The sequence below is a fragment of the Carcharhinus amblyrhynchos genome, chromosome 6 (genome assembly GCF_965287045.1).
Source record: "Carcharhinus amblyrhynchos chromosome 6, sCarAmb.v2.hapA, whole genome shotgun sequence".
Classification (NCBI taxonomy): Eukaryota; Metazoa; Chordata; class Chondrichthyes; order Carcharhiniformes; family Carcharhinidae; genus Carcharhinus; species Carcharhinus amblyrhynchos.
This window is the reverse complement of record NC_137329.1, coordinates 91,980,903-91,999,048: the sequence shown is the minus strand read 5'-3', so window position 1 is coordinate 91,999,048 and position 18,146 is coordinate 91,980,903. Positions and strand designations below refer to the sequence as shown.

General features: G+C 43.2%; 1 protein-coding gene across 1 annotated transcript in view; it reads right to left on the bottom strand.

The window, feature by feature from the left end:
- The window catches only part of LOC145344516 (polyglutamylase complex subunit TTLL1-like), a 38,377-nt gene extending 23,570 nt beyond the window's left edge, over window positions 1-14,807 (bottom strand). The window contains exons 1-2 of the mRNA XM_080191698.1: window positions 14,741-14,807; window positions 12,167-12,321 (exon numbers count right to left, since the gene is read on the bottom strand). Coding sequence (XP_080047824.1) covers window positions 12,167-12,279 — 113 coding nt within the window. The 5' untranslated portion in view covers window positions 12,280-12,321; window positions 14,741-14,807. The remainder of the gene's footprint in view (window positions 1-12,166; window positions 12,322-14,740) is intronic.
- Window positions 14,808-18,146: the final 3,339 nt, after the last annotated feature.

Here is an 18,146-nt window from a genome sequence, read left to right as displayed (position 1 = left end):
GGGAGAGGGGGATAATTATAGTGTGTGGGGAAAGGGGATAATTATAGTGTGTGGGGAGAGGGGGATAATTATAGTGTGTGGGGAGAGGGGGATAATTATAGTGTGTGGGGAGAGGGGGATAATTATAGTGTGTGGGGAAAGGGGATAATTATAGTGTGTGGGGAGAGGGGGTAATTACAGTGTGTGGGGAGAGGGGATAATTATAGTGTGTGGGGGAGAGGGGATAATTATAGTGTGTGGGGGAGAGGGGATAATTATAGTGTGTGGGGGAGAGGGGATAATTATAGTGTGTGGGGAGAGGGGGATAATTATAGTGTGTGGGGGAGAGGGGATAATTATAGTGTGTGGGGAGAGGGGGATAATTATAGTGTGTGGGGAGAGGGGTTAATTACAGTGTGTGGGGGAGAGGGGGATAATTATAGTGTGTGGGGGAGAGGGGATAATTACAGTGTGTGGGGGAGAGGGGGATAATTACAGTGTGTGAGGGAGAGGGGGATAATTATAGTGTGTGGGGGAGAGGGGATAATTATAGTGTGTGGGGAGAGTGGGATAATTATAGTGTGTGGGGAGAGGGAATAATTACAGTGTGTGGGGGAGAGGGGATAATTATAGTGTGTGGGGAGAGGGGGATAATTATAGTGTGTGGGGAGAGGGGGATAATTATAGTGTGTGGGGAGAGGGGGATAATTATAGTGTGTGGGGAAAGGGGATAATTATAGTGTGTGGGGGAGAGGGGATAATTATAGTGTGTGGGGGAGAGGGGATAATTATAGTGTGTGGGGAAAGGGGATAATTATAGTGTGTGGGGGAGAGGGGATAATTATAGTGTGTGGGGAGAGGGGGATAATTATAGTGTGTGGGGGAGAGGGGATAATTATAGTGTGTGGGGAGAGGGGGATAATTATAGTGTGTGGGGAGAGGGGGATAATTATAGTGTGTGGGGAAAGGGGATAATTATAGTGTGTGGGGGAAAGGGGATAATTATAGTGTGTGGGGGAGAGGGGATAATTATAGTGTGTGGGGGAGAGGGGATAATTATAGTGTGTGGGGAGAGGGGATAATTATAGTGTGTGGGGAGAGGGGGATCATTATAGTGTGTGGGGAAAGGGGATAATTATAGTGTGTGGGGGAGAGGGGATAATTATAGTGTGTGGGGAGAGGGGGATAACTATAGTGTGTGGGGAGAGGGGATAATTATAGTGTGTGGGGGGAGAGGGGATAATTATAGTGTGTGGGGAGAGGGGGATAATTATAGTGTGTGGGGGAGAGGGGATAATTATAGTGTGTGGGGAGAGGGGGATAATTATAGTGTGTGGGGGAGAGGGGATAATTATAGTGTGTGGGGAGAGGGGATAATTATAGTGTGTGAGGGAAAGGGAGATATTTATAATACCATTCCTTTTGCATCTTTTTTCCTTTTGCACAGGTATAAATAAACATTATGGGCACTAGAGCCTGTAAGGTAATATGATATAATGAAATAATTACTGAACTGTTGTAGAAACCAAGTGCAAACAAAGCAAACCTCAGTCACCTTCACAGTTCAAGTGTGACTTCCAAATTTTTGTTAAACTTCATCGCCTATACTATGGCCGACTTACTGACAAGATGTTGAATTCTCTTATTTGCTATTTGGGCATTGTGTGCTGAGTTAAGTTTCATAAGATGAAACATTATTGGCATGCTTCCGAATCTGTAATTCTCAGTAGCTCCAACCAGCCACGTTTATTTCAGTACAGCCAAGGGCAAGTGCAGAAAGCATCGAGGTATGTTTTCTGACTGTCATGTGATGAATGTCAGAGGAATTGAGTAATCTGGAGCTGGATAATCGGTCACATGTACATTTGCTGGATTTTTGGCATTTTTCATGGCGCTTCTAGCTGAACTTTTAACAGAGCCTGACAGGGATCAATGCCATATCTTCCTGCTCTATCCTCATTAAGCATGCATCCGGGGGTTGATTGCAGTGTCCTGTCATATTTAAAAATCTCCTGACATAAGTAACTCTCTGTTGAAGAAAGAAGTTGGGTCTCCAGGAGCACTTTGAGGTTGGAGGACACTGAAGGTGAAGATCAACCTGATCCCCTTTCAAACAGGTATATCGTTTTGGATACTGTTGGGGGGATACCCTGTTAGGGGGAGATACCAGCAGCAACCAGGCCTGTGACACCACAGCTGGTTCTGCTGTGAGACAGGGTTGGGCAAAGAGCAAGTGAGCAGTAGTAATAGGGGACTCGCTAGTTAGAGGCACAGATAGGCATTTCTGTGGCCGCAATAGACAATCCAGGATGGTGTGTTGCCTCCCTGGTGCCAGGGTCAAGGACGTCTCTGATTGATTGCAGAACATTCTTAAAGGGGAGGGTGAGCAGCCAGAGGCCGCTGTACATACTGGTACCAACGACATAGGTAGGAAAAGAGATGAGGTCCTGAAGTGTGAATATGGAAAGTTAGGCAGAAGACTAAAGTGCAGTACCTCAACTGCACTTGAGATACTGAAATTACTACAGAGTAATTTTAGGAACACTGCCGCTGCCACATGCTAGTGAGTATGAATTGTAGGATTAGGCAGATGAATGTGTGGCTTGAGAGCTGGTGCAAGGGGCAGGGATTTAGATTTGTGGATTATTGGGATCTCTTTTGGGGCAGGGCTGACCTGTTTAAGAGGGACGTGGTTATACCTGAATTGGAGGGGTCTAACATTCTGGTGGGAAGATTTACCCTAGCTACTCAGGAGGGTTTAAGTTAGTTTGGCAGGGGAATGGGGATCCAAAGCAGTAGGGAGACATAACAGAAGTTTGAGAACAGCACAGAAGTTAAAGAGAGCACATTAAGTCGTAAAGGCAGTGTTAGTAATCCTAGTGCCAGACAGATCAGGCAAAAGCAGGACAGAGATCAAGGGAAATCCAGATTTAACTGCATTTATTTCAATGCAAGAGGCCTGATGGGCAAGGCAGATGAACTCAGGGCATGGATGGGTATGTGGGACTGAGATAAGAACATAAGAACATAAGAAATAGGAGCAGGAGTAGGCCATCTGGCCCTTCGAGCCTGCCCCGCCATTCAATAAGATCATGGCTGATCTGTCGTGGCTCAGTTCCACTTTCTCGCCCTCTCCCCATAACCCTTAATCCCTTCTCTTATCAAGAACCCATCAACCCGCTTCTTAAAAATATTTAGCGAGGCAGCCTCCACCACTTCAACGGGCAGAGAATTCCAGAGATTCACCACCCTTTGAGTGAAGAAGTTCCTCCTCAACTCCGTTCTGAACCGCCCCCCCTTTATCTTGAGGCTGTGCCCCCTAGTCCTACTGTCTTTTTTGAGCGGGAAGAGTCTTTCCACCTCTATCCTATCCATCCCATTCATCATCTTATACGTCTCAATGAGATCTCCCCTCATTCTTCTAAACTCTAACGAGTACAAGCCCAGTTTATTCAGCCTCTCCTCATAGCTCAACCCCCTCAACTCCGGTATCAGCCTAGTAAACCTCCTCTGCACTCCCTCCAAGGCCAAAATATCCTTGCGCAGGTGCGGCGCCCAAAACTGCACACAGTACTCCAGCTGCGGCCTCACCAATGCCCTATACAGCTGCAGCAAGACCTCCCTACTTTTATATTCAATCCCCCTCGCTATGAAGGCCAGCATCCCATTCGCCTTCCTGACCACCTGCTGCACCTGCAGGCTGGGTTTTTGCGACTCATGCACAAGGACCCCGAGGTCCCTCTGCACCGTCGCCTGCTGCAGTTTTTCGCCACGTAAGTAATAGTCCTTCCTACCATTCTTCCTACCAAAGTGGACCACCTCACACTTGCCAACATTAAATTCCATTTGCCATTTCCTGGCCCATTCGCCCAGCCTATCTAGATCCTTCTGCAGACTCTCCACACCCTCCGCACAATTTGCCTTTCCCCCAATCTTGGTGTCATCAGCAAATTTCGACACCCTACACTCGGTTCCCTCCTCCAGATCATCTATATAAATGGTAAATAGCTGAGGCCCCAGCACCGACCCCTGGGGCACCCCACTAGTCACCAACCGCCAATCCGAATAGCACCCATTGACCCCCACTCTCTGCCTCCTATTTGACAACCAATCCTCTATCCACGCTAACACCCTACCCCCAACTCCATGTCCTCTGACCTTCTGCAGTAACCTCTTGTGAGGTACCTTATCAAACGCCTTCTGAAAATCCAGAAAGACCACATCCACCGGCTCTCCTCTATCCACCGCCCTAGACACATCCTCATAGAACTCCAGTAAATTTGTCAGACACGACTTCCCTTTAATGAAACCGTGTTGCGTCTGCCCTATCAAGCAATTCCCTTCAAGATGCCTCGCAATTTCCTCCTTAATGACGGATTCTAACATTTTACCTACCACAGACGTTAAACTAACCGGCCTGTAATTCCCCGCCTTTTGCCTGGCACCCTTCTTAAACAACGGCGTAACATTAGCCGTTTTCCAATCCTCCGGCACTTCCCCGGAATCCAGCGACGTCTGGAAAATAACCACCAAGGCATCCACTATCACCTCCGCCATTTCTTTCAGAACCCTCGGATGCATTCCATCCGGTCCTGGGGACTTGTCCACAATCAGCCCCTCCAGTCTGTTGCGCACCACCTCTCTAGTAACAGTAATGTCATTAAGACCCTCCAGTCCTACCACCTTTCCATCGCTAACACCCGGCAAATTATTCACGTCCTCCTCCGTGAAGACAGAAACAAAAAAGTTATTCAAGACCTTAGCCATATCCCCATCCCCTACCACTAGGTCCCCTTTCTCATCCGCTAAGGGACCAACGTTCACCCTAGCCAGCCTCTTCCTTTTTATATATTTATAAAAACTCTTGCTATCCTTTTTTATATTAAGCGCTAGCCCAGCTTCATAGCTTCTTCTACCCTCCTTTATCAACTTTTTTGTCAATCTTTGTTGACATTTAAACCTCTCCCAATCCTCTTCTCGCCCACTGCTCTTAGCTACTCTAAATTCCTCCGCTTTTAATTTAACACTTTCCTTCACCTCCTTCGTTATCCACGGCTTATTACCTCTCTTCCTACTGTCCTTTTTAACCATCGGAATAAATTTCTGCTGAGCACCAAGAAAGATCTCCTTAAAGATCCTCCACTGCTCCTCAGCAGACCTACCTTCCAACGCGCTCCCCCAGTCCACATTCGCCAATTCTTCTCTCATCCTACCATACTCCCCTCTATTCAAACAAAGGACACGTGTCCGGGAACCCACTTTCTCCTCCTCCATCTGCAACAGAAACTCCACCATACAATGATCACTCTCTCCAAGAGGATCCTTCACCTCAAGGTCCCTAATTCTACCCGCCTCATTACATAGCACCAGATCCAAGATAGCTCGCTCCCTCGTCGGCTCCAACACACACTGTTCCAGGAAACTATCCCGGCAGCATTCCAAGAACTCCTCCTCGAGCCCACCTCGTCCAACATGGGTCGACCAATCAATATGCAGATTGAAATCCCCCATAACTACTGCCGTCCCATTCCTGCACGCCGCACTTATTTGCGCGTTAACAGCCCGCCCCACCTCCAGATCATTATTCGGGGGCCTATAGACGACACCCACCAGCGTCTTCCTCCCTTTGCTGTTCCTAATCTCCACCCACAACGATTCCACTTTCTGCTCTTTGGCTCCGATATCATCCCTTGCTACCACCTTGATGCTGTCCTTAATCAGCAGAGCTACGCCACCCCCTCTTTCCTCCTGCCTATCCTTCCTAAACACTTGATAGCCCTGTACATTCATCTCCCAGTCCCTGTCACCTTGCAGCCACGTCTCTGTAATGGCCACCAGATCGTATCCATTTGTGTCGATCTGCGCCACCAGCTCATCCACTTTATTCCGAATGCTTCGTGCATTCAGATAAAGCGCTTTCATCCCAGCCTTCTTCTGGACCCTATTTGCCGTAACGCCACCACTTGGGACATCCTCAGCCTCTTCCCTTACCTGTACCCTATCCTTAACTGTAGACCTCCTAACATCACCTACCCTCGCACCCTCCCCCCCCCCTAATTAGTTTAAAGCCCTGTCTACAGTCCTCTTTACTCGATTCGCCAGCACTCTGGTCCCAGCACGATTCAGACCAACCCCATCCCGCCCGAACAAGTCCCACCTACCCCAATACTGGTGCCAATGCCCCATAAATTCGAACCCATTCCTCCCACACCAATCTCTGAGCCACCCATTCACTTCCTTTATCCTGTCAACCCTACGCCCGTCTGCACTCGGTTCAGGCAGTAGCCCAGAGAAGACCACCTTGTCGGTTCTACTTTTTAATTCCATTCCCAGCTTCTCATACTCCCTCCCCAGATCCTCAGTCCGCACTTTGCCTACGTCGATATTATAGCAATTACTAAAACATGGCTAAGGGAGGGACAGGACTGGCAGCTCAATGTTCCAGGATACAGATGCTATCGGAAAGATAGAACAGGAGGTAAGAGAGGAGGGGGAGTTGTACTTTTGATTAGGGAAAGCATCATGGCCATACTGAGAGGGGATATATCCGAGGGTTCGACCACTGAGTCTATATAGGTAGATCTGAGAAATAAGAAGGGGGAAATCACTTTGATAGGGTTGTATTATAGGCCCCCAAATAGTCAGCGGGAAATTGAGGAGCAAATATCTAAGGAGATTGCAGATAGTTCCAAGAAAAATAGGGTGGTAATAGAGATTTTAACTTTCCCAACATTGACTGTGACAGCCATAGTATTAGAGAGTTGGATGGAGAGAAATTTGTTGAGTGTATTCAGGAGGAATTTCTCATTCAGTATGTGGATGGCCTGACTAGAGAGGGGGCAAAAAATGACCTCCTGTTGGGAAATAAGGAAGGGGAGGTGACAGAAGTGTTAGTGAGGGATCACTTTGGGATCAGGGATCATAATTCTATTGGTTTTAAGATAGCTACGGAGAATGATAGATCTGGCCCAAAAGTTAAAATTCTAAATTGGGGCAAGGCCAATTTTGATGGTTTCAGCCAGGAACTTTCAAAAGTTAACTGGGGCAGTCTGTGGGAAGACAAAGGGACGTTGGGTAAGTGGGAGGCTTTCAAAAGTATGTTAACCAGGGTTCAGGGTAAACATATTCCTCTTAGAGTGAAGGGCAAGGCTGGCAGAAGTACAGAACCCTGGATGACTCGGAATATTGAGGCCCTGGTCAAGAAGAAGAAAGAGGCACATGACACCTATAGGCAGCTGGGATCATGTGAATCCCTTGAAGAGTAAAGGGAGTGGAGAAGTAGAGTTAAGAGAGAAATAAGAAGGACAAAAAGGGGACACGAGATTGTTTTGGCAGATAAGGCAAAGGAGAATCCAAAGAGCTTCTCCAAATACATAAAGGGCAAAAGAAAAACAAGGGAGAGAGTAGAGCCTCTTAAGGATCAACAAGGTCACCTATGTGCAGATCCACAAGAGATCCTAAATGAATATTTCTCATCAGTATTTAGAAAAGCATGGATGTTAGGGAACTTCGGGAAATAAATAGTGATGTCTTGAGGAGTGTACATATTACAGAGGAGGCGCTGGAAGTCTTAAAGCGCATCAAGATACATAAATCCAGCGGACCTGATGAAGTGTACCCTAGGATACTGTGGCAGGCTAGGAAGGAAATTGTGGGTCCCCTAGCTGAAATATTTGAATCATCGATAGTCAAGAGTGAGATGTCTGAAGATTGGAGAGTGGCAAATGTTGTGCCTTTATTTAAAAATGGCTGCAGGGAAAAGACTGGGAACTACAGGCCAGTGAGTGTCACATCTGTGGTGGGTAAATTGTTGGTAGGTATTTTGAGAGACAGGATCTACAGACATTAAGAGACGCAAGTACTGATTAGGGACAGTCTGCATGGCTTTGCGAGTGGAAAATCATGTCTCACAAATTTGATTGAGTTTTTTGAAGGGGTAACCAAGAAGGTAGATGAGGACAGTGTAGTTGATGGACTTTAGCAAGGCCTTTGACAAGATACTGCATGGTAGGTTGTTGCTTAAGGTTAAATCTCACGAGATCCAGGATGAAGTACCTAAATAGATACAAAATTGGCTTCTTGACAGAAGCCAGAGGGTGGTTATAGAGAATTGTTTTTCAAATTGGAGGCCTGTGACCAGTGGTGTGCCTCAGGGATCGGTGCTGGGTCCACTGTTATTTGTCATTTATATTAATGAGTTGGATGAGAATATAAGAGGCATGGTTAGTAAGTTTGCAGGTGACACTAAGATTGGAGGCATAGTGGACAGTGAAGAAAGTTATCTCCAATTGCAATGGGATCTTGATCAATTAGGCCAGTGGGCTGATGAATGACAGATGGAGTTTAATTTAGACAAATGCGAGGTGATGCATTTTGGTAGATTGATCCAGGGCAAGACTTACTCAGTTAATGGTAGGGAGTTGGGAAGAGTTACAGAACACAGAGATCTAGGGGTACAGATTCATAGCTCCTTGAAAGTGGAGTCACAGGTAGACAGAATGGTTGGTTTCATCGGTCAGAACATTGAATACAGGAGTTGGTATGTCTTGTTGAAGTTGTACAAAATATTGGTAAGGCCACACTTGGAATACTGTGTGCAATTTTGGTCACCATATTATATGGAAGGATACTATTAAACTAGAAAGAGTGCAGAAAAGATTTACTAGGATGCTACCAGGACTTGATGGATTGAGTTATGAGAGGCTGGATAGACTGGGACTTTTTTCTCTGAAGCATAGGGGGCTGAGGGGTGATCTTATAGAGTCTATAAAACAATGAGGGGCACAGATCAGCTAGATAGTCAATATCTAGGGGAGTCTAAAACTAGAGGGCATAAGTTTAAGGTGAGAGGGGAGAGATACAAAAGTGTCCAGGCGGCCAATTTTTTTCACATAGAGGGTGATGAGTGTCTGGAACAAGCGTTCCAGAGGTAGTCGTAGAGGTGGGTACAATTTTGTCTCTTAAAAAGCATTTAGATAGTTACATGGGTATGATGGGTAGCGAGGAATATGGGCCAAATGCAGGTAATTAGGATTAACTTAGGGGTTTAAAAAAAAGGGTGGCATGGACAAGTTGGGCCAAAGGGCCTGTTTCCATAATGTAAACCTCTATGACTCTGTGATAGATGCCCCCCCCCCCCCACCCACTGCTGTGGTGTTTCAGGGGACAGGGTTGTTGCTGGCAACCTCCATCCTAAACTCTGAGGCAGCCCTATGCATTCTTCAGGTAAACCCCAACTGCTAATGCCATGTTGATTCAGACATGTTCCAGACCAACATGTTTTCCCTCTGCCTTCACAGAGAGTTTGGGGTGGGCTGCAGATTCCAGCCAGGCCTTCATTTGCATCGCCTTTGGAGGATGCAAATCAGTTTTACATTGGCCACCCGTGGGATTTTTGTACATAAACCTAAGCCAAGATCAAAGCAGTACTCGCAAAAACTAATTGGATTTTGAACTACAAAATCAAAACAACAAAATGTAAGTCAGAGGAAATATGACCAAATTGAGTGGTGTGTTGGCTGTTATTAGCAAGGGTCTGAGTTACCAAAAAAGACTAAAGAGACTTGGGCTTTCAAAGTGGTGTCTAAGAGCGGAATTTAAATTTGTTAAATGTACAGACTTCTATGACTTTAAATTAAACTCAGGAATAGAACTGGGGACACAAGTTGGTGGTTTAAGGAAATGTCTGGAAATGCTTCTTTACAGTCAGCTGGAAGCTCCATGCAAAAATGGCAAAAATCCAGCAATATGGATCTGTGACTGAATATCCAGCTCCCAATTCCTGTGACACAGTCACAGTGTAACAGAGTGTTACAATCAGAATGATCAATGCCTGGAGTAAACTTTTCCATTGTCCAGTGGAGTTGAGAACTCAGGAATCATTTTTAAGATACTACAGTTGGATGCTACAATGGGAGGACATTAGGATTAATGTGGGTAGATAACTTTCTTTTCCATAATTATCATTTGTATGTCACTGTGATTTTGATTCTGAACATTGGTGTCTTTGCTCTTGGCCATTGCCTTTGTATATAATGATAAAAAGTTTTGTTTCAGTTTAGTTTATTCACAAGTAGGCTTACAATAACACTGCAATGAAGTTATTGTGAAAATCCTCTGGGGGAAAAAAGTAGCTTGATGTTAGAATGCTGTCTCCAAAGTGCACCAGAAGTTACTACATTACATGGTTATTTGTGTATTTCATGTGAGTGAGAAGTTAGTAAGATGTAATAATTGGAGTAACTAACCCTGAACTTGGGGAAGATCTCTAGATACATTTCACCCTACTCCCTCCATGTTTGCATACGTGATGAGGTCCAGGGCTTATAATTTATTGGGCCCTCCCTTCCTCAGTTCAAGCCAACTTGCTTGTTTGTTTTGTCATTGAAACAGAACACCGTCAGCTGAAGGAGTACAAATACAATAAAAGATATGTGCTGAACCTCCAGCTTATAATGCGCATTGCTGCTAGGTTACATAGTAACTAAGCAATCTGGTGGAAAAGTTTGTTATGTTCATTGGTCAGCGGTATTACACTATTTTTATTTGGAACATTTGAAAGGATCAATGTGCTGAGATTTTCAGTTGTAAGTTGCACCTAGAATGAGTGTTGTACTGGAGCAAGTTTATTTGTGATAAACTATAAAAGATCTGTAAAGTTGTATGAGCAGTAATTGTGGGCCGAACTGAAAGGTAACACTTCACAATACACATACTTAGGGGTGTCCACGGTGACACTTACTGCCACCTTCCATCAGACATGCTGTCCTGCTGTTCTTTTGAGGATATTGTTCTGGAATTCCAGGCTTTCCTTCATGCACAAATCACCAATCATCAGAGACTTTGTGTGGTGTTGTAGTCCTTTAAGGAATGTTTCCCTGAAGCGATCAAACAATCTGATGGTTCAATCTGGAGCCTTGTTAGAGACTTGCCTTGGCTTGATCCAGGAGTCTAAGTTTTGGGCCTGTGGAGTTTAAGACCTTTTTCCTTGCTCTGGATTTTTTTTAGCTTTTTTTTCATAAACCTTGGTTAGTTTGTTGTCCAGAATTTGAGCCTTACCTTGCTACACTGCACTTTAGATGTTGCGTCATCCCATCATTTACTCTCAAGTGCTGTTTGTTTCCCTCATATTCTCCCCATACACTGGCTTTTGTCAAACACTTCTTCCTCCTTCTGCTGCAGCTTACTTGCAGCCTTTAGAAAAGCTGAACTAGGTTTTATTCACAGACTACTTAAGTGCATAATTGAATCCCTACAATACAGAAGGAGACAATTTGGCCTATGCAGTCTGTACTGACCACCATTCCACCTAGGCCCTATTCCTGTAACCCATGCACTTACCCTGCTCATCCCCTTGACACTTTGGTCAATTTAGCATAACCAATCAAACTAACCCGCACATCTTTTGAACTATGGGAGGAAATCGGAGCAGCCGGAGGAAACCCACATAGACACAGGGAGAATGTGCAAACCCTACACAGACTGTGACCCGACGCCAGAATTGAACTGTGGAATCTGGTGCTGTGAGGCAGCAGTGCTAACCATTGTGCCATCGTGCCACCCATAATTCTTTCTTATCTCGCTACTTTGTGGAGCATCAGTGCCAGGAAATATGTTGTGCAATTCATGGCTAAATTGGGCGAGATTTCAGAACATCCTAATGAAGGTGGGCAAATGATCCAAGTATAAAATACACTTTGCTCTAGTTACACTGCTTCACCATATGGTCTTAGAAACCTTGCAGGGATGAACACCATAAAATGGGCAACACGGTGGCATGGTGGTTATCACTGCTGTCTCCTAACGCCAGGAACTTGAGTTCAATTCCAGCCTTGGGTGACTGTCTGTGTGGAGTTTGCACATTCTGCCCATGTCTACATGGATTTTCTCTGGGTCCTCCTGTTCTCCCCCACACAGGTAGATTGGCCATGATAAATTGCCCCTTAATGTCAAAGGGATTAGTGGGTAATAATGTATGGAGTTACATGGATAGGGCCTGGGTGGGATTGTTGTCAGTACAGACACAAGGAGCTGAATGGCCTCCTTCTGCACTGTAGGATTCTATGATTTAATGAAAACATCATTGCTCTGGGAAATTGCTTTCAGCAAGTTCAATGATTTTGATCTATAAGCTAACATTAAACTTTTTTAAAAAAACCTTTCATTCTAAAAACTGCATTGTACTCACCAATAGAAATTCCAGTCTTCACTTGCTGAAACCTGGATCCAGCCTCTTTTTTCAAAGTTATTTAAAAGCACAGATTTGTCAATATCCGTTACCCATTTCACTTTCCCTGTCATGATTTTCCTGAAGCATGTGAACGGCCACAAATTGAAATAACACTGTCAAAGAAAGACCCAAAAACAACAATGATCTGTAGGAATTCTGTCAAATCTTAAATACAGGCCACACAGTAGCACAGTGGTTAGCACTGCTGCCTCACAGTGCCAGGAAGCCAGCTTTGATTCCCGGCTTGGGTCACTGAGTGTGTGGGTTTCCCCTGGGTGCTCTGGTTTCCTCCCACACTCTGAAAGACGTGCTGGTTAGGGTGTATCAGCCATGCTAAATTCTCCCTCAGCATACTCAAACAGGTGCCGAAGTGTGGCAACTAGAGAATTTTCACAGTGACGTCTTTGCAGTGTTAGTGTAAGCCTATTTGTGACCCCAATAAATAAACTTTAAAAAAATCCTAAATCCATGGATTTTTGTTATTTCTTGGGGGAAAACTTTTAACATTCTATTTTTGTAATTCAAGGATATGAATGTGTTCAAAACCCATCATGGCACTTTGTGAATTTTAATTCCATTTTGAAATTCTGGAAGTAAAACTTTTCAGAACCAGTTGTAACTGTAGTTTCACATGAGCATGGTTGACTCCTAATTGTCCTCCAAAGTGGTGTAGCAAGCCACATAGTTGTACTAAATTGCTCAATGAAAAGACCCTCCACCATTTTCTCAAGGGTAAATAGGGAAAAGCAACGAATGCCAGCCTTGCCAGTGATATGCATAATTGGAGAATGAATAATTGAAATACATTTGCCACTTGCAAATTGGACTAGCCATGTGACTTCTTTAGGTACCATACATTCTCCATTTATAATACCCAGTTCAGTTCAGTAGCAGCATTTTTGCTATTGTGTTAGAGGGTTCAAGTCCTGCTCCAGAAAATTAAGTATATAAAGCAGGCTGATACTCCAATGCAGTATTGTGAGAGTGCTGTGCTGCCTTGATAAAATATTAAACTAAGTGACTGTTTGCAGGTTGATATGAAAGATCATTACTTCAGATTAGACAGTATTCCCCATTGTCTTGGCCAAATGTAATCCTTCAATCAAAATCAATAAAACCGGTTCCTCTGGATTATGTGATATCAATAATACTGAGGCTGTGAGCACTTACCATTTTTATGGACCAAATTAGACAGCAACTTCAATAGTCTGCACATGTGCAGTTACATGCAAAAACATGGAATTTGGTGTCAGATTTGCTCCCCTCTCCCTCAAGCTTTATGACACCAGTACCTCGCTGATAGAGTCAGCAGTAACACGAAGGAAGGGTAGATAGCCACCAAACACATAGAAAACATTAGGGTTGATGTGCTCAGCTGTAAGTACATATTTAAGTTTTAATTACTGCCAAACAACCAGTCTGTCACCGAAAAAATCATTTTATAAATGTGGAGTTCCATTTCTTCATCATTTAGTTATTTTTGGAGATATAAAATAAAACTTTTTCTTTATGTCATCCTTCTCACCCTTGCTTAATCCCAACTTTCTTTTGCTCACTTTTGTCTTCTACACATGATTGTGTACTGAATTAACCATTCTGATTCCTGGTTTCGACACAGCATGACTCAGCCACAGCCTGATTTTTGAGAAGCCACAATTTCTTGCTTTGCTCAAATAGTCCCCTGATTCCCAATAAAGGGCTCACAACACTGGAAAAGATCTCAATAATGTCAGTTGTGGAGGCTACAGTGGTTCAAGAAAGCAGTTCACCATCTTCTCAAGGGCATTTGGGAGTTGGAAATAAACGTTGGCCTTGTCAGCAATGCCTACGTTCTGTGAATGAATTGAAAAGTCTTTGAGTAGCTTTGCTGTTGACCCAGTCCAATATCTAGTCACCGTCACTTTGTTGTTTGAGGGAATGTGTGTAAACTGACGGCTGCATTCCGGCATTACAGCAGCGACTACAGCTCAGAAGTATTTAACCGCTTGTAAAGTGCTTTGGGATATCCTGCCTTCGTGAAAAGCGCTACGGAAATGCTTCAGTGAGTGCTGGGAAAAAAAACTCAGCAGGTTTAGCAGCATCTGTGTTTCAAGTCGAATTCTTCGGAACTTTTGCTTTTATTATATAAAGGGGCGTTTCTGTTCCTGTTTTAAAACCAGTCTGACACTCAATGCAGCTTCCCAAGTCTTTGCAACAGCAGAGCTTGTTACTATTGATTGCCACCTATCACTCATTCCCATGCTTTCTCAGTAGTTTTGATGCCATTAGTAGGTACATTTCCAGATAAGAGTTCTCTGTATTTTACAGCAGCGACTTCGGCCTATCCCGTTAGTCGAAAATAGCCACACCAAAGTTATTTTCCAAATATGTTTTTCCTAGTAATCCGGTCCTTTCCCTTCTTCCTCCTCCCTCCTCTTTGACGGGGATCAGTTCCAGTAACCTTTTGAAAGGGAAAAGTTGTTTTCTGCACAACCCCGTGATTCTACCTAAATTGATCATTTACTGCACCCACATCGCTCGATCAAAACTTACCAGGGCGAAGAGCAGCGGGGAAAATTCTAAGCACCAACGTTTCTTTGCATTTTAAGCTGTTCCTTAGCAACCCAGGAGAGGCTGGGAGCGCATGAGCTGTAGGGTTGCCAGGATTTCAGATTTCAATGTAGAAGAAAATAAATACATTGCGAAGCCATTTAGAAGATTGGCTTCAGCTTGTTTACATATTATATCGTGTTGTTTGGCTATTAGTTGTCATATTTTTGACCTTTTTTTGAGGCTTAAAATCTTAAATAATGCGCAAATATCTGTATCCTTCTTTGAATCCAGTATTGTGGTCATGCTGAATATGTAGAAACATTATAACTGACAGAATAATCTAAAGGATATAGAATAATCTAAGGGATATACAGTTACAATATTTTTGTAGTGAAATACATGGAAGGAGGTTACATTTCTTCACCAAAACAGTGTCGGTCCATGGAAAAAAAATCCGAAACTGTTAAATTACACCACCACTTACTACCACCTAGCTTTTCCATTGTGTGGGTATATTTCAGAATCAGCAACTGGCATCGATAATTTTCATTTTAAAAATTGGACAAAATGACAGAGTGCAATTCTCAGCTTTTAATACCCCATAACTCTCAACAATCATCAGAAAAGAGAGGTTGTGTCTATTTTGATCAGTGATGGGCAACCTGCAGCCCGGGGACCACATGTAGCCATTAGCTTTCAGAGTGTAATCCATTCCTGGTCTTCCTGACTATATTAGTGACCGAGACTGTGGTGTCCAGGGCATGATTTTAAAATTTCTCCCTACTCATTCACAGACCTCTGTTGTTAGCTCCCTTGCTTTTTGCCTTTGTTAAAATGTACCTGGTCTGTACCTGAAGCATCTCTTCCTTAAAGATCACCCATTGTTACGTTACAGTTTTTCCAATCAGTCTCTGTTTTAACCTGGCAATGACCCTTCTCGTCACATTAACATATCATCTTCCAATTTGGAAGTTTTACGTTAGATCATTCTTTGTTCACCTTCATTACAAATCTTAACTTTCTTACTACTTGAGCCATCTCAGTTCTTGACACCAGATCTAGCAATGCCTCCTTCCCAATTGATCAGAAAACATAGTAATCAAGGAGGTTCTCCTGAACACTTTTCATAAATTCTTCCACCTCATTAGCCTGAACTTGAACATTGATCCTCCCACTGCTTTGCTTCGACAGATTAGTGTTTAGCAAAAAAAGGACTTGTTTACAATCAAGATGATACCTGGCCTAGAGGAAGCGCAACAGAAGTTCACTAAACTGGCTCCTGGGATTGTTCCATGCGGAGAGATTGAGCAAACTAGGTCGAAATTCCCTAAAGTTTAGAAGAATGAGAGGTGATCTAATGGAAACATGTACAACTCTTAAAGGGCTTGACAGGGTAAATGTTGGAAAGAAGTACCCACTGGCTGCAGTGGCCATGAGGTGAGCTAGGTGGTTGCTTGGGGGGCCAAAATTTGCAGGGAGTGAGGGGTTAGACAAAAAATTGTCAGTTTTTTAAAAGTAATCAGAATCTAATTTGGTCGGATGAGTATTGCATTGATGAGCAACATGTTTCCAGCAGATGAGGTTATTCATCCTGAAAGGAAGGGATTGTGTCTAGTACTGCAGCTGTGTTTTCCTTTTAGAAATAGTGGTAACGTTTTATCTTGGTCACTGAATAGGAAATAGCATGAAAATTTGAATTGAACTTTATTGATGGACAATTAGTTTATGGTATTTATTTCTATTTGATAGTATTTGTACTATGTACTTTTCATTTCTGCAACTAAATGCTGTGCATGTTTTACTAACCTATTAAAATGAATTGTGGACCTTTAGTGTGACAATGTACTTGGTCACCCATCGCCTCTCGGACTCTTGCCAAGGCTGACACATTCAACCACATCTTCTCCTTGTTAAGTAGAAGCTTAGGCATTTTTGATATGGAACTGCCCTTCGGTCCATAATCAATGTGGTACCACATGTCTCAATTTAATTAGTTGTGAATTGAGGCATCTTTTAGTTGTAGTCAATGCACTATTGAAAAGCAGTTAACGTAATGCAGATTGCAATACTGTTACAAGACTGATAAATAGGAGTTAAAACTACCTTGAAGTGACTTTTTAAGTGCCTCTGTTGTTCAACTTAAAGGAGCTTTTGTGTTTTATTTCTCTTCCAAAATGTAGTATGGAAGAGTTGGGACAGATTAGCATAGCAGAGGCCAATGCAACTGGATTTTGTAACACATATGAAAATGAAAAGCAAGTCTTTTAAATTAAACTTCTAATAAGAATTCAAGGTCTAGCAGCTGAACATCGATATTTTAAAATGATAACATTAAAGATAGCTTTTCAGTTTTGAGTGTTTTTTGCCTGAGTGCAATGCTTTTGGAACTTGACAAGTCTGATACACATTTTGAGATCTCTGTTAAATGGCAATAAACATTTGCTGGATGAAGATGTAAATTAATATTTTCCTTCATGGATATCCTAGCCTCAAAATTATTTGTTTTCAAATATATTTCAAAACCTTTTTTTAAACTTATTACTTGTACTAGAATAATTGTTGATTTCTATGTGGATCGTTTGTTCAATATGATCGCAAAGGAGTTTGGGAATTGCAGCACAATATTGTATCAGTGAGATTAAGATATACCTATGAAAAGGAGAAGCAGTCAGGATTCGTTACTTGGAATAAGGGAAACAGAATTGTTTGTATTCAAAACTACAAAATCAATAGTTGAATTATGATTTGGAATTTGTGACTGTCAAAGAAATCACATTTTAGGTTTGCAATTATTTTGAAGTGGCAGTACACAGCCAGATAAGGTGATGCTGCAAAAAAGAAAAATCACATGAAGGTACTGGAGTACTTTTAGATATTATACATGCATTAACCATTTGCATTTTTAACAGCAATTATAGGCACATCTTGGGGCATCAATGAGTTTAGCAACACAATTTCATTAGGTTTATAAAGGAAAAGAAAATGATGTGTGAGAAATTGTTGGCAGAACAATTTGAATTATGTTTCAAAACACTTTAAATGATCAGATATTTCGTTATGAAATCAGCTCTAATGTGTGTGTGTGAGGTGGGAGGTGAGCAGTGTGCTGTATGTGTGTGAGGATAGGAGGTGAGCAGTACACTGAGATGTGCTGTATGTGTGAGCTGGGAAGATGGGAGGCGGTCAGTGTGCTGTGCTATGTGTGTATGAGAGGATGGGAGGTGAGTAGAGCACTGAGATGTGCGATGTGTGAGCTGGGAGGTGAGCAGAGCACTGAGCTGTGCTGTGTGTGAGAACGGGAGGATGGGAGGTAGTCAGTGTGCTGTGCTATGTGTGTATGAGAGGATGGGAGGTGAGCAGAGCACGGAGCTGTGCTGTGTGTGAGGACGGGAGGATGGGAGGTAGT